The following is a 13,477-nucleotide window of genomic DNA, read 5'->3' as shown; positions in this document are numbered from 1 at the left end:
CCATGAATAATACTGTAGCCTACATTGTTATCTTTCTGTCCTATTTATCCATGGCATATGGCCTTACTTACCAAAATTGCAGAATCTTTCTCTCAATCGTTCGCTGTCATTTTGGGAATCATAATGACGGACACTTTCTTACAACACTCAATAAGCCAATCGAAAGAATTCCTAATTCAGCAGCGTTCTCATTGGCTAAAAGTTTTACCGTTGCCTTGTGCTGCTGTAAGCAACAAAGCGCGAGCCTTAATTTGACAGCGCTCTGATTGGCTGAAAGTTCTGTTTTGGCCGCGTGCATCAAGGCATCAAAGGCTTCATGATTTTTGCATGAGACCTCAGAGTGATTGTGAAGGTCGCGCGTCCAGAGCCTCATCGCGAGGAGGATGATGTCCGCGACCGCGAGCTTTAAGGAATCAGACGGAGGAGGTCGGGACATGGAGCCGCGTAAAACTCCAGTGTCAAGCCATCCATTCAGCGTGGAGTCTCTTATATCGAGCCACAAACCCAGGAAGGACTTTGAAAGAAGACGCGAGGATGTTTCCAGCCAGTTTGCGAAGACTGAGATCAGGGATTCTTGTGGTTCGGCTCGAATACCAAAGCACTTTATACAGACCTCACCCGTCAAATCCGAGTCCCCTGAGCCGGATGACTGCACTTCATGGGTTATGAACTCACGGTTCTCTCAAACTCGTAAGCAATTTCACTTTCTGAACTAACTGCTTATGCTTTAAACTTAATTTTCTAACAAAATTAGCTTGGTTGTAAGATATTCTCTACGATAATTATTGATTTATATATTAAGTCAACAATTGTCGTAAAAATGTTTCGCAATCTTATAAACTTATAAGATTAACTTTTCTCCACAGACTGTTTTAGGGGTTTTATAAATGTAACATATTTAGCTGCTGGTTATTTCTCATTAGACATCTTGCAACTAAAGCGAATGAATGTTTTATAGAGACTTTGTGAAAGATAAATTTCATGGAAACTAGAGATCCATGAGGGCCCACTGCTCTGCAAATATGAAGCCTCAAGCTGAAAACTCAGATTTAATTAAGAACACAGCGTTATTATAAATTAAAATAAATGAAACACTTTTTGTTTGTAATTATTAAGCAAAATATGAGCGTGTAGAGTAATGTATTTACTCATGTTTACTAATATAACAAAGCCTGTTAATAATAGCATTATGTTAATTTTTACTTTTTCTCCACCCCCTAAATACCAAATAATTATTATTAAAACTATCAAGTAAAACACAAAAAGAATTAAAATAAATTACACATTTGCGTGCATGCATTATGCACACTGTAAAAAAAAAAGTATATGATCATTAGGTTATGAAAATATTTGTTTTTACGTTGCTTTAACTCGTAAAAAAGTTTAAAATTGCTTAACTTATTTTGAAGTTATACAAGATTCAACTATTTTTTTTAAGTCAGCTTAATGTAATTTAAGTTGAAATGACTTAAACATCTAAGTTGATTGTACTTACGAAATTTAAGACAGCGACTTTTTTTTCAGTGAAGGCTAATTTAAAAATGCACTGAATGAGAACACTATTATTAAAACATGAATAGTACATTGTACCTTTTTAGAGTTTAAAATCAATGTTTTTGACCAACCTAAAATGAATAAGGAATTACATTGTGTTACACGAACGTTTAAACCTTTCTTTTTTCTTTTTAACCACAGGTCAGGAAAGTGCCTGTCCTCTCCGCAAGCACAAGACCAACCGCAAACCCCGTACGCCGTTCACCACCTCACAGCTCTTGGCCTTGGAGCGTAAGTTTCGGCAGAAACAATACTTGTCCATCGCAGAACGAGCCGAATTCTCCAGCTCCCTCACCCTCACAGAGACCCAGGTGAAGATCTGGTTCCAGAACCGACGGGCCAAGGCCAAGCGTCTGCAAGAGGCCGAGCTGGAAAAGCTCAAACTGAGCGCCAAACCTGCCCTGCACCCCAACTTCAGTCTGCCTCTTCCTCTCGGCACCCAGCTTCATTCGGCGGTCTCACTCTATGGCCAGTCGTACCCCTTCCACAGGCCTTTATTGCCTGTTGCTCCAATGGGACTCTATGGAACTCCTTTAGGGTACAGCATGTATCACCTCGCTTGAGGAAGTGCTGCGATATGGACTAGTTCTGCTCTGTGGATGTACAAAAAGGCCAGAAAGACATTGTTTACAATCACTGGGTGTCCGAAAAAGCAACAACCAAAAAATGAAATACGTCATAATGTGCCTTCACTCGCGCCTTAAAAGACCTTACGTGAAAATCGGGACATTTTACCTCACTTTTCACTGACTGAAAGATAAAATTTTACCCTGTGGATGGATAATTCGGTTGCCAAACCTTTTGTGTATATTTGTGTTATACATCTTTATGTAATATATTGTCAAACTAATTATTTAGTGTACAAAATATTGTTTAAATTCTACTACATTTTATGGGGGGGTTTTATCCTGTTAAAATGTGTTCATTACGCATTGTTTTTACTTATCTAGAGATTGTTGTCATACCTGTAGAGAATTGATGGACACGGATTTCACCAAAAGCTCATGATGTTGGAAACAAATTAAATGATAGGTGAACAATTTTATATATGAAATGCATTGGTATGAAATTTCTAAAGCTTTACCGTCAAGTTAAATTTTACATCAAACGATTACAAACCTTTTTTCTACACTTTGTGTTCACATGCAACCTAGAAACAAATTTGACAGTGAGTATGGAATATGCAGTTTGAAACTAAATATGTTGACGTTTATTTTTTATGCAACATTTTATATACATTTATACTGTAATTATATTGGACTGCAATCTGACATGTACAGTAAATGGCAATTGGCGAGCAAACGCAAAAGCATTGGTTTATTCAGTTGATATTTGCGTTTCATGTTTGAGAAACGTATATGAGAGAGTGTTAATTGCAAGTTCTATTCTATTCATCTTTTTCACTTTTATTCATTTTCCCTGACGTTCACCTCCACCGTTTTTAAATTAGATAAAAGTTATTTTTTATAGTTTTCCCCCCCATGAATGAGCCTTTCTAAGCTAATACATCCTCGCATAATGAATTATGTATGGATATGAGTTATATTTTAAAAAAGTTAGTGAAGTAAAGCAATATTCTGCAACGAAAAAAAAACAGTTGCAAACACTTTATACGAATTTTCATGAACCAAACATAATGTGATGCTTAACAGATCAGCATATGAAAATATTGCTAAAGTAGAATGTATTGCATTTCTAACTAAATGATCATTGATTAAATACTGATCTATTCAACATGATATATAGTAGTAATGTTTGATTATGCTGTTATTATAAAATGTATTGGATTAGTTCTGTTTCACTTCTTTATTGCCTTGTTATGGCTTGTTCATTACGTTGTGGCTCTATAAATGTGGACGTTAAAGGGCCCGTTTTACTGCTTCCGCGTGACTTTGATGCAATGAGGAAATCGTTTATGGTCAGCTCTTTACTCACGAGCTTCCTTTAATCAAAAGACGAACCTAGTCATGCTAATCAAACACAGAACCGCTAAAGTGTTCACGGATGTGTTTTATAATGTCGACTTTGAGACACTTACGAGAGCGCAGTGAAACCGGCCAATTTGCCTGATCCTGTTCCTGTGGTGTCAAGAGACTCTCTGAGGGCTAAATTCACAAAGCTGTCAAGTTGTTCTGAACTTAATACCTCAAGTATATCTGGGTAATTGTAGCCGGTTTAATTCTTTGTTTATTTTTGACGTAAAGTCAGAAAGATTCATTTCAAGATTTAACCTCTGTATTGTTTGAGGTCTGAGAGACGCCAAGGCCATTTTAAAATAGCTTGAAAATGTAGCCTACTTCAAATTGTAGTAACAGATTAATATTTCACAAATACTTTTGAGTTTATTATAGCTATTTATTATAGAATACTATAAAGCATTCTTCAATGTCTGGAAAGTTTTTATTCAGTGACTCAAACACACTTTTTTAAATGACTGTTCAATAGGTTTTCTGTTCATTTATTTTTTATTTTTTCAAATACATTTTCTCCTATTTTTGCCATTTTTAAATATAAATGCTTTAAGTATAATGTGGTTACGGACAGAGTGGAGAAACATTAAAAAAGTGAAGAAAAAAAAAAACGTTAATTTAGAACTAGACAAATTTTTTTCACATGCATCATTGCAATTGAAAAATTAATTTTAAGTCATAAAAAGTAATCTTAACAGAGCATAAGAACTGAGTAATAGTGCCAGTCAACTTTTTGGTTGTTAAGGTCACGATTTTCTAGGCTAAGTTTTAAATGCTTTTAGTGATACAGTATTTACCACTGACAAAATAAGTGAATCAAATATGCCTGTTAACAGTGTACACTAAGCCCTAAAAAGTCCACGACACATTTCATACGTGCAGAAAATTTCCCCCTTTATGCGATTCGTAATATAATTTATTCACACATTAATGATCATGACTAGTGATACAGTACAGTTGGGTATAGGGGAACACATTGCCCTTGTTTGATCTTGTTGAATCCATGTTTTCCTTGATTTAGACCTCCTCTGCTGGTTACAGGGAGAACAACACCAGTGTAAGATACACATCAAATTGACTGGGTGTGTGCACTTCCTCATGGTGTTCTTATGTATGATATCTCATTAAACATTACCAGTCAACCTTTTAAAATAAACAAATCATTATATGTTGGGAGAATTTAATTAGGTAACACTTTATTTTGATATTCATCTTTAGACATTCTACTAACTATAAGTAACTTTGCGTCAACTAACTCTCACTAGAGTATTAGTAGACTGTCTGCTTAATATCTGCTAACACTTCATTTTGATGCTCCCCCAACAGATATTCAACTGACTATAAATAACTTGGCAACTAAAAGTCAACTTGTTCTCCTAACCCGAACCTAACAGACTACTGACTGTCTACTACACTCTACTAATACTCTAATGAGCAGTGCTTGAAGTGGGGGAAAAAAGGTGCCGGTACTCTCTTGCATTGGCAAATCATAAAATGTTTCTACTGTGAAAAACAAAACTTGGAGATATTGCTGGTACAACAACACCAACGCTGGTGTGTGTGTGTGTGTGTGTGTGTGTGTGTGTGTGTGTGTGTGTGTGTGTGTGTGTGTGTGTGTGTGTGTGTGTGTGTGTGTGTGCGTGTGCGCGCGTGTGTGTATATGTGTGTTTGTGCGTGTGTGTCTATGTGTGAGTTTGTGTGTGTGTGTGTGTTTGCCAGCATGTGCGCGCGTGTGTGTCTATGTGTGTGTGTGTGTGCATGTGTGTCTATGTGTGTGTGTGTTTGTGTGAGAGAAAACGGAACTCCTCCAAGTCTGCAAGTCCAAAAATACATTTATGGTGAGATACTATACATTTTATTTAATTAAATGCATTTATGGTAAGATTATTATATTTTCATGTCAATCTGTGTTCATTTTGACCACGAACCATGCGCTGTAACTTTAATTCAGCACGTGCAGCACAGCAGAAATAGACTCGGTGTGGAAACGATCTCTGCACTGCTGTATAGGCTACACACCGCTCCTGGAACGGATCGCCGGAGCGCATCCGCGTGAAGTGTGAACGCTCTAACCTGTTAATACGGGTGCGGAAAAAATATGCACCACATACGCAATGCAAACGGAGTATATGTGAAACGGGCTTGACACTGACGCTTTTTCTGTCAGTGGTAGAGTACCGGCAAACATGCGAGAAGTAGCGGTACGCAAGAAAAAGTGCAGGTACGCTTAAGAGTAAAGTGTAGAAGTACCGGTACTGCGTACCGGTGAGTACCGCCCCACTTCGAGCACTGCTAATTGGAGTTAGTTGACATGTTGTTGCAAAGTTACTTATAGTTAGTGGAACGTCTAAAGTGGACTATCGAAATAAAGGGAACCTTTAATGGTCATAATCCAATAACTTACAACTGAAAATGATTCTGCAATCAGGGTCAATGATAAAGAAGCTGCATATTTCTATTAACAAACATTTATGGTTTTGATAAACTTTTATACTTTATATTTGATGACACTTATAATGTCATGTGGTGTATCCCTAGCCATCAACGATAAGTATTTTCCTTACACATTGAAGAAATGTGAATGCACCACCTTAATCATTGTTTCCAAAAAGCTTTTAAATATATACACTCACCTAAAGGATTATTAGGAACACCATACTAATACTGTGTTTGACCCCCTTTCGCCTTCAGAACTGCCTTAATTCTATGTGGCATTGATTCAACAAGTTGCTGAAAGCATTATTTAGAAATGTTGGCCCATATTGATAGGATAGCATCTTGCAGTTGATGGAGATTTGTGGGATGCACATCCAGGGCACGAAGCTCCCGTTACCCAACATCCCAAAGATACTCTATTGGGTTGAGATCTGGTGACTGTGGGGGCCATTTTAGTACAGTGAACTCATTGTCATGTTCAAGAAACCAATTTGAAATGATTCGAGCTTTGTGACATGGTGCATTATCCTGCTGGAAGTAGCCATCAGAGGATGGGCACATGGTGGCCATAAAGGGATGGACATGGTCAGAAACAATGCTCAGGTAGGCCGTGGCATTTAAACGATGCCCAATTGGCAATAAGGGGCCTAAAGTGTGCCAAGAAAACATCCCCCACACCATTACACCACTACCACCAGCCTGAACAGTGGTAACAAGGCATGATGGATCCATGTTCTCATTCTGTTTACACCAAATTCTGACTCTACCATCTGAATGTCTCAACAGAAATCGAGACTCATCAGACCAGGCAACATTTTTCCAGTCTTCAACTGTCCAATTTTGGTGAGCTCTTGCAAATTGTAGCCTCTTTTTCTTATTTGTAGTGGAGATGAGTGGTACCCGGTGGGGTCTTCTGCTGTTGTAGCCCATCCGCCTCAAGGTAGTGCGTGTTGTGGCTTCACAAATGCTTTGCTGCATACCTCGGTTGTAACGAGTGGTTATTTCAGTCAAAGTTGCTCTTCTATCAGGTTGAATCAGTCGGCCCATTCTCCTCTGACCTCCAGCATCAACAAAGCATTTTCGCCCACAGGACTGCCGCATACTGGATGTTTTTCCCTTTTCACACCATTCTTTTTAAACCCTAGAAATGGTTGTGCGTGAAAATCCCAGTAACTGAGCAGATTGTGAAATACTCAGACCGACCCGTCTGGCACCAACAACCATACCACGCTCAAAATTGCTTAAATCACCTTTCTTTCCCATTCTGACATTCAGTTTGCAGTTAAGGAGATTGTCTTGACCAGGACCACACCCCTAAATGCATTGAAGCAACTGCCATGTGATTGGTTGATTAGATAATTGCATTAATGAGAAATTGAACAGGTGTTCCTAATAATCCTTTAGGTGAGTGTATATATCAAGTTAAAACAAATAAATTAATTAATATATTTTGGGTTTTTGGGGTGCGGACTGATGAGGCAGTGAACCCGAGGTTTCTCTGTGAGTTAGTCCTAGAGCTCCTGTCCAATTTTAAGGGGAAATCGAGTCCATCGGAGACGTCCAATAGATTTCTTAGGCACGCTGAAAGAACACCACAGACACAGTGTAATCAGCATGGGAAAATCTCACAGTAAAACCTGGAGTTGTGAAAAATATGATACACCGGTGTTTTGCCAGATGAGAAGTTTATCTATGTATCATCTTTTTACTCTTTTAATTAATTTTTACTGTACCATATATCTCTTTTAATTTCTTTTATAACTGTTTTAATTATCCTTACTTCTATTTTGTGATTATTTTAATTGCCATAGTGTATGAAATGCTATAAATAAACTTGCCTTGCCTTCATAATACTCTTAATTACAGTTTTTGAGAGACGCATCACATGACATTTTACAATCAGAACTACACTTGCCTTGTCAATAATTTTTTTTTCTTCATATTTTACTTTAATGCTTTTGGATATATCACCGGCCACTTTACGAGGTACACCTTGTTAGTACTGGGTTTGACCTCCTCTTGCCTTCAGAACTGCCTTAATTCTTTGTGGCATAGATTCAACAAGGTGCTGGGAACATTCCTCAGAGATTTTCTTCGATATTGACATGATCACATCACACAGTTGCTGCAGATTTGTCGGCTGCACATCCAAGATGCGAATCTCCCGTTCCTTCACATATCAAATGTGCTCTTTTGGATTGAGATCTGGTGACAGACTTCAGTATAGTGAACTCATTGTCATGTTCAAGAAACCAGTTTGAGATGATTTGAGCTTTGTGACATGGCACGTTATCCTTCTGGAAGTAGCTTTCAGAAAATGATACACTGTGGTTATAAAGGGCATGATGGACATGATGGACATGGTTATAATGGACATGATCAGCAACAATATTGGTCAGCTTGGCTTTTAAATTATGCTTAATTTGCACAAAGTGTGCCAAGAAAGTATTGCACACACCACTACACCACCAGCAGTCTGAACCGTTGATACAAGGCAGGATGGATCGATGCTTTTATGTTGTTTACGCCAAATTCTACCCTTACCATCTGAATGTCGCAACAGAAATCAAGACTCCCCAGGCCAGGCATCATTTTTCCAGTCTTCTATTGCTAAATTTTGGTGAGCTTGTGTGAATTGTAGCCTCGTTTTGCTGTTCTCAGCTGACAGGAGTGTCACAGGTGTGTCTTCTGCTGCTGTAGCTCGTCCGCTTCAAGGTAAGTTAAGTTAAGTTAAGTTAACCACTTTATTAATCTCACAAGGTTATACTTATACTTGGGCAGTGGCATCCCATCACATCACAAACTAAAATAAACACATTAAAAACAATCATATTCAACATACACATATCTACATATTACAACATTCCAATGCACAATGCTTTATAATAAAATTCACCAAAAAATAAATAATTTACACCTCAAGAATCTTTAGTAAAAAAAAACTTGCATTAGAAATAGAAATGGCTTTTGGTACAAAAGTGAACTTGTATTGATTTGTTAGACACTTGATACTTCATAAACGTCTGCCCGAGGGCAGTGACTCAAAATTCATAGACAGGGAGAATGTTTCATCACTCATACATTTCCTTAAAGCTTGCTGCTCATAAAATTATGTTAAGCTCCGCAAAGGAACACCAGTCATTTTTGAGCACGACTTAACTATACTTTGGAGGCGATTCTTATTCTCTAGAGAAAGTGCCGGAAACCAATGCACTCAATAAAGGTATTATAAAATGTATAGAGTACAGGCTTTTTAACACTAAAGGAGTTCAATTTCCTCAGAACAAACATTTTCTGATGTGCCTTCTTAAGAAGAAGAATAATAATAATACATTTTATTTGAGGCGCCTTTCTAGGGACTCAAGGACACCGTACAGAAATGCAAAACATTTAAAAGCAGCAAAGCCAAAACAATAGAACATTAAAACAAGATAAAAGCAAAATTTAAATCACAAGTGGTAGGCAGTTTTAAACAGATGCGTTTTAAGTTGTGATTTTGAATGAGAGAATTAATCAATGTTTCTAAGGTGAGGTGGTAAAGAGTTCCAGAGGCGGGGGGCAGAGCGGCTGAATGCTCTGCTCCCCATTGTGGTGAGACGAGCAGGGGGGACAGACAGGTGTATGGAGGAAGAGGATCTAAGGGAGCGGGTGGAAGTTTGATCGTGCAGGAGATCAGATAGGTATGAAGGGGGAAGGTTGTGGATGGCCTTGAATGTGAACAGAAGGATTTTGAATTGGATACGGGACAGGACCGGGAGCCAGTGAAGCTGTTGGAGAACAGGAGTGATGTGGTGGATGAAGGGTGTTCGGGTTATGATGCGGGCAGCTGAATTCTGGACCAGTTGAAGTTTATGGAGGTATTTGTGAGGGAGGCCGAAAAGCAGAGAGTTGCAATAGTCCAAACGGGAGGTGACTAGACCGTGAACAAGAATGTCGGCAGTGTGGGGGGTAAGGGAGGGGCGAAGGCAATTGATTTTACATGGATGGAAATAGGCAGACCGGGTAATGTTATTGATATGGGACTGAAAGGATAAAGTGCCGTCGAGGATGACTCCCAGACTCTTAACCTGGGGGGAGGGTGAGACGGAGGAATTGTCAATAATGAGAGAAAAGCTGTCAGTTTTGAATAAAGTGGATTTACTTCCAATGAGAAGGATCTCAGTTTTATCACTGTTTAATTTGAGGAAATTATTTGTAAACCAGGTTTTTATTTCCGAGACACAGTCAGTGAGTGAGGTAGGGGGGAGAGAGGACGATGGCTTGGTCGAGAGGTAGAGCTGGGTGTCATCGGCATAGCAGTGGAATTGAATGTTAAATTTGCGGAAGATATTGCCCAGGGGAAGGAGATAAATGATGAAAAGTAAGGGCCCCAGGACAGAGCCCTGGGGCACACCTGAAGTGACAGGGGAGGGAGAGGATTTAAAATACTTAAGTTGAATGAACTGAGTACGGCCAGAAAGATAGGATGTGAACCAGTCTAACGGAGTGTGAGTGATGCCAATAGAGGATAACCGGTTGAGGAGTTGAGAATAAACAGAGTGACAGATGGTATCAAAGGCGGCACTCAGGTCAAGGAGGATGAGAATGGTAAGTAGTCCAGAATCAGCTGCCACGAGGAGGTCATTGGTGATTTTAATTGGTGGAATAACCTCTGTATTTTGCTGAAACTTTAGGGTTGTATCTAAAATAGTTCCAAAATACTTCTACTCTTCTACTGTGAACATCTTTATCCTGAATAAACACTGGGTTGGAGCATTTTTTCTGACATCAATCACCATCTCTTTCGTTTGCGTTATATTCAACCTCAGCTCTACCTCATCACACCATGTGAAAAACTTACAAAATGCATCTTAGCTAAGTGAAGAAACTTAGCAAAGTGCAAGGTAGGATGTGTTGAGCGTTCAGGGATGCTCTTCTGCAGATTTAGGATGTAAAGAGTGGTTATTTGAGTTACTGTTGCCTTTCTATCGTTTCTCAAATACATTGTGAGAAGTTGATCGTAGAGACCATTGGTGGCATGGTCCTACGATCTACTTAGGCCTACAATGCTTTTGGGAAACGCAGTCCTGGCCGTTCTCCTCTGACCTCTGGCATCAATGCATTTTCACACACAGATCTGCCGCTCACTGGATATTTTCTTTCTCTGTAAACTCTAGATATGGCTGTGTGTAAAAATGCCAATAGATCTAAAGTTTCTGAAACACTCAGACCAGCCCATCTACAACATGTACAAAGTCACTTAAATCTCCTTTCTTCCCCATTCTTATGCTGAGTTTGAACTTCAGCAGATTGTCTTGACCATGTCTACATGCCTAAATGCATTGACGAGCAGTTGAACAATAAAGTGGCCGGTGTTTGTGTGAATGTATAAGAAAGACATTTCTTTTCTTTTTTCTTTTTATATGATATCAGAAAGTTGTATCACCCTGACATTTCTGACTTTATGGCCATCTAAAAAATTATATATATATACATTTTAATTTAGAAATCAAAAACATGGTCATTGTTGAAGAGCTGTATTCAACTGTATGAAATAATTTTGTGAACCTGAAGATTCCACATAACTTATTTCTTTTACAGTAAGCATGAAGTTTATTTACTTAATAATTTTAAGGCAACGGGTTTCAGTCAACTGATCCCTTTTTACAGTGAATTACATGTGCAATAACAACACCTGTTCACCATAGGAATTTTCCAAAACAAGAGGTTATGTGTACGAAAGTTCAGTATGCTTTAAAATTGTCCGAAAAAATGACAGATAGCAACAGTGCAGTCATTTGATTGGCTATTTGGGGTGTCAGCCATTTATCTCTCATTGGGTCAATTCCCTTCCTGTCCCCAACACACATCTGGGAATCCTGAAAGAAAACAGACATATATAAATATCGGTCGGCTTGGTATGATATATTTTTGGTCTTGACTAGCTTGTCGATTGCTTGCCTATTCCAGTCACTAGACTTAATTAACCAAACAGCTTACCCAAGGAAAACGTGCACTGAAAATTAGCATTTAAATAGTGATAGACTGCTATTGGTTTTCCAAATTACCAGGGTGGACTCCTTTCATACTGAAGTATGATTGAATGTTTTCATGGCCATATTAATTATCAAATAATTAGTTATTATAGGATTTTAAATCTTAAAAGAAGTGTTTTAGATGCATGTTGCACTAAAAAAAAGAGAGAAGAAAATACATTTATAGTAAAACAAATAAACCGTGGTAGCCATACCCTTTTATAGTATACAAACTTTTTACACACAAATGCTAAACACCCTGTAACACCCTAAACACCCCATGTACAAAAAAGGAATGTCAATTTACATTTTCTCACTGTACATCAAAAGATAACTTGTTCTTTTTCACAACTTTTTAAATTGAAAAATGTCCCATTAATTCCATTACAGTTTTTCATGTTATAGATTAAGCTTACTTATTAACCAATTAACAGTATTTTACCAGTAAAATTACCCTAATTTTTGTACAGTGTGTGCCAGGTGATGCGTCATACGTGGATCTGACAGCACAAGTCAGCAGAATGGCATGTTTCTGGCACAGAGTTCAGTTGTTCTGTAAAGGAAGCAGCATGCTTGCCCGAACTTTTGTTAAGATGTCTTCCGTCGTCATGTCCCCAAACAGCCACTGAACTTGTTGTGATCCCCCAGCTGCCCGCGGCACTTCAAATCAATGCAGCTGCCACTGAACGTGTCTGCCTCTTGCGGGAAGGGCACTGGGGGAGACAGAAGCAGACATCTATTCAGCTTACATAACATGAGCGCAGACCAGCTCAGTGAGCGAACAATGCAGCATCTTGCTCTGGCTGAGGTTTGCAGAATGACACACAACATGCTTCATGTGCCATAGAGATGGAATAGCCTCAGCTAACAAAAATCGAAATGGCTAATTCCTTTATGACTCCTGGCTGGAGGAAACTTCAGCCGCACTGCTTGCCTTCGAAGTGAAACTAGAGCGGATATGCCAGTGTAAGACAATTTTTTGAGTCAATTCTTATGAGGAATTGTAAATTCATCAGAAAAATTAGTCTACATGACTGTGTGTGTTGGGAACCACAGATTTAGCTGCTGCATACACTACAGCTTGTCTTGCGGAAGATAACTTAATCAGATTTCTTGCATTGTGCATGTCAGTATGAGTCATCAAGAGGGGAAAACAAGCTTTGGGCAACAAGAGCCTATGAGTTTATGACGCTGTTTAAGGTTTAAGGTCAAGTTGGCCAACAGATGGCAGTATACCAGCAATATTGAGCAGCTGTCGGAAAACGATTTAAAACAAATCCTCTTGTTTATTAGACTTGGACATGAGCTAAGTTCAGAATAATATGATTACCGTTTTATCTGTACTATTGGCACACTATTTTCTTATCTATATGAGAAATACAGAATCTATTTTGTGTGCTGTAGGCTAATTGTCTGCATGCATGGAAAATCTGTTTGACCTATTTGTTTAAACGTGCTGTATATCCTCACACTCCACAGAATATTATATCCCACAATGCAATG

The 13,477-nt window shown here is 38.6% G+C and overlaps 1 protein-coding gene across 1 annotated transcript; it reads left to right on the top strand.

The window, feature by feature from the left end:
* Positions 1–276: 276 nt before the first annotated feature.
* On the top strand, positions 277–3,344 carry msx2b (muscle segment homeobox 2b). Its single transcript, XM_077197294.1, has 2 exons — positions 277–690; positions 1,696–3,344. Exons 1-2 carry the CDS (start codon positions 384–386, stop codon positions 2,115–2,117), a joined length of 729 nt encoding a protein of 242 aa, XP_077053409.1. The 5' UTR covers positions 277–383; the 3' UTR covers positions 2,118–3,344.
* The last annotated feature ends 10,133 nt before the right edge of the window (positions 3,345–13,477 follow it).

The sequence above is a fragment of the Siphateles boraxobius genome, unplaced genomic scaffold (genome assembly GCF_051911475.1).
Source record: "Siphateles boraxobius isolate OS27281-9 unplaced genomic scaffold, OSU_SipBor_1 11, whole genome shotgun sequence".
Lineage (NCBI taxonomy): Eukaryota > Metazoa > Chordata > Actinopteri > Cypriniformes > Leuciscidae > Siphateles > Siphateles boraxobius.
This window is presented reverse-complemented; position numbering and strand designations above follow the sequence as displayed.

Coding starts and splice junctions, on each gene's coding strand:
- msx2b (XM_077197294.1), top strand. CDS start 384: ATGATGTCCGCGACCGCGAGCTTTAAGGAATCAGACGGAGGAGGTCGG. Junction 691..1,695: donor CTCACGGTTCTCTCAAACTC/GTAAGCAATTTC, acceptor TTTTAACCACAG/GTCAGGAAAGTGCCTGTCCT.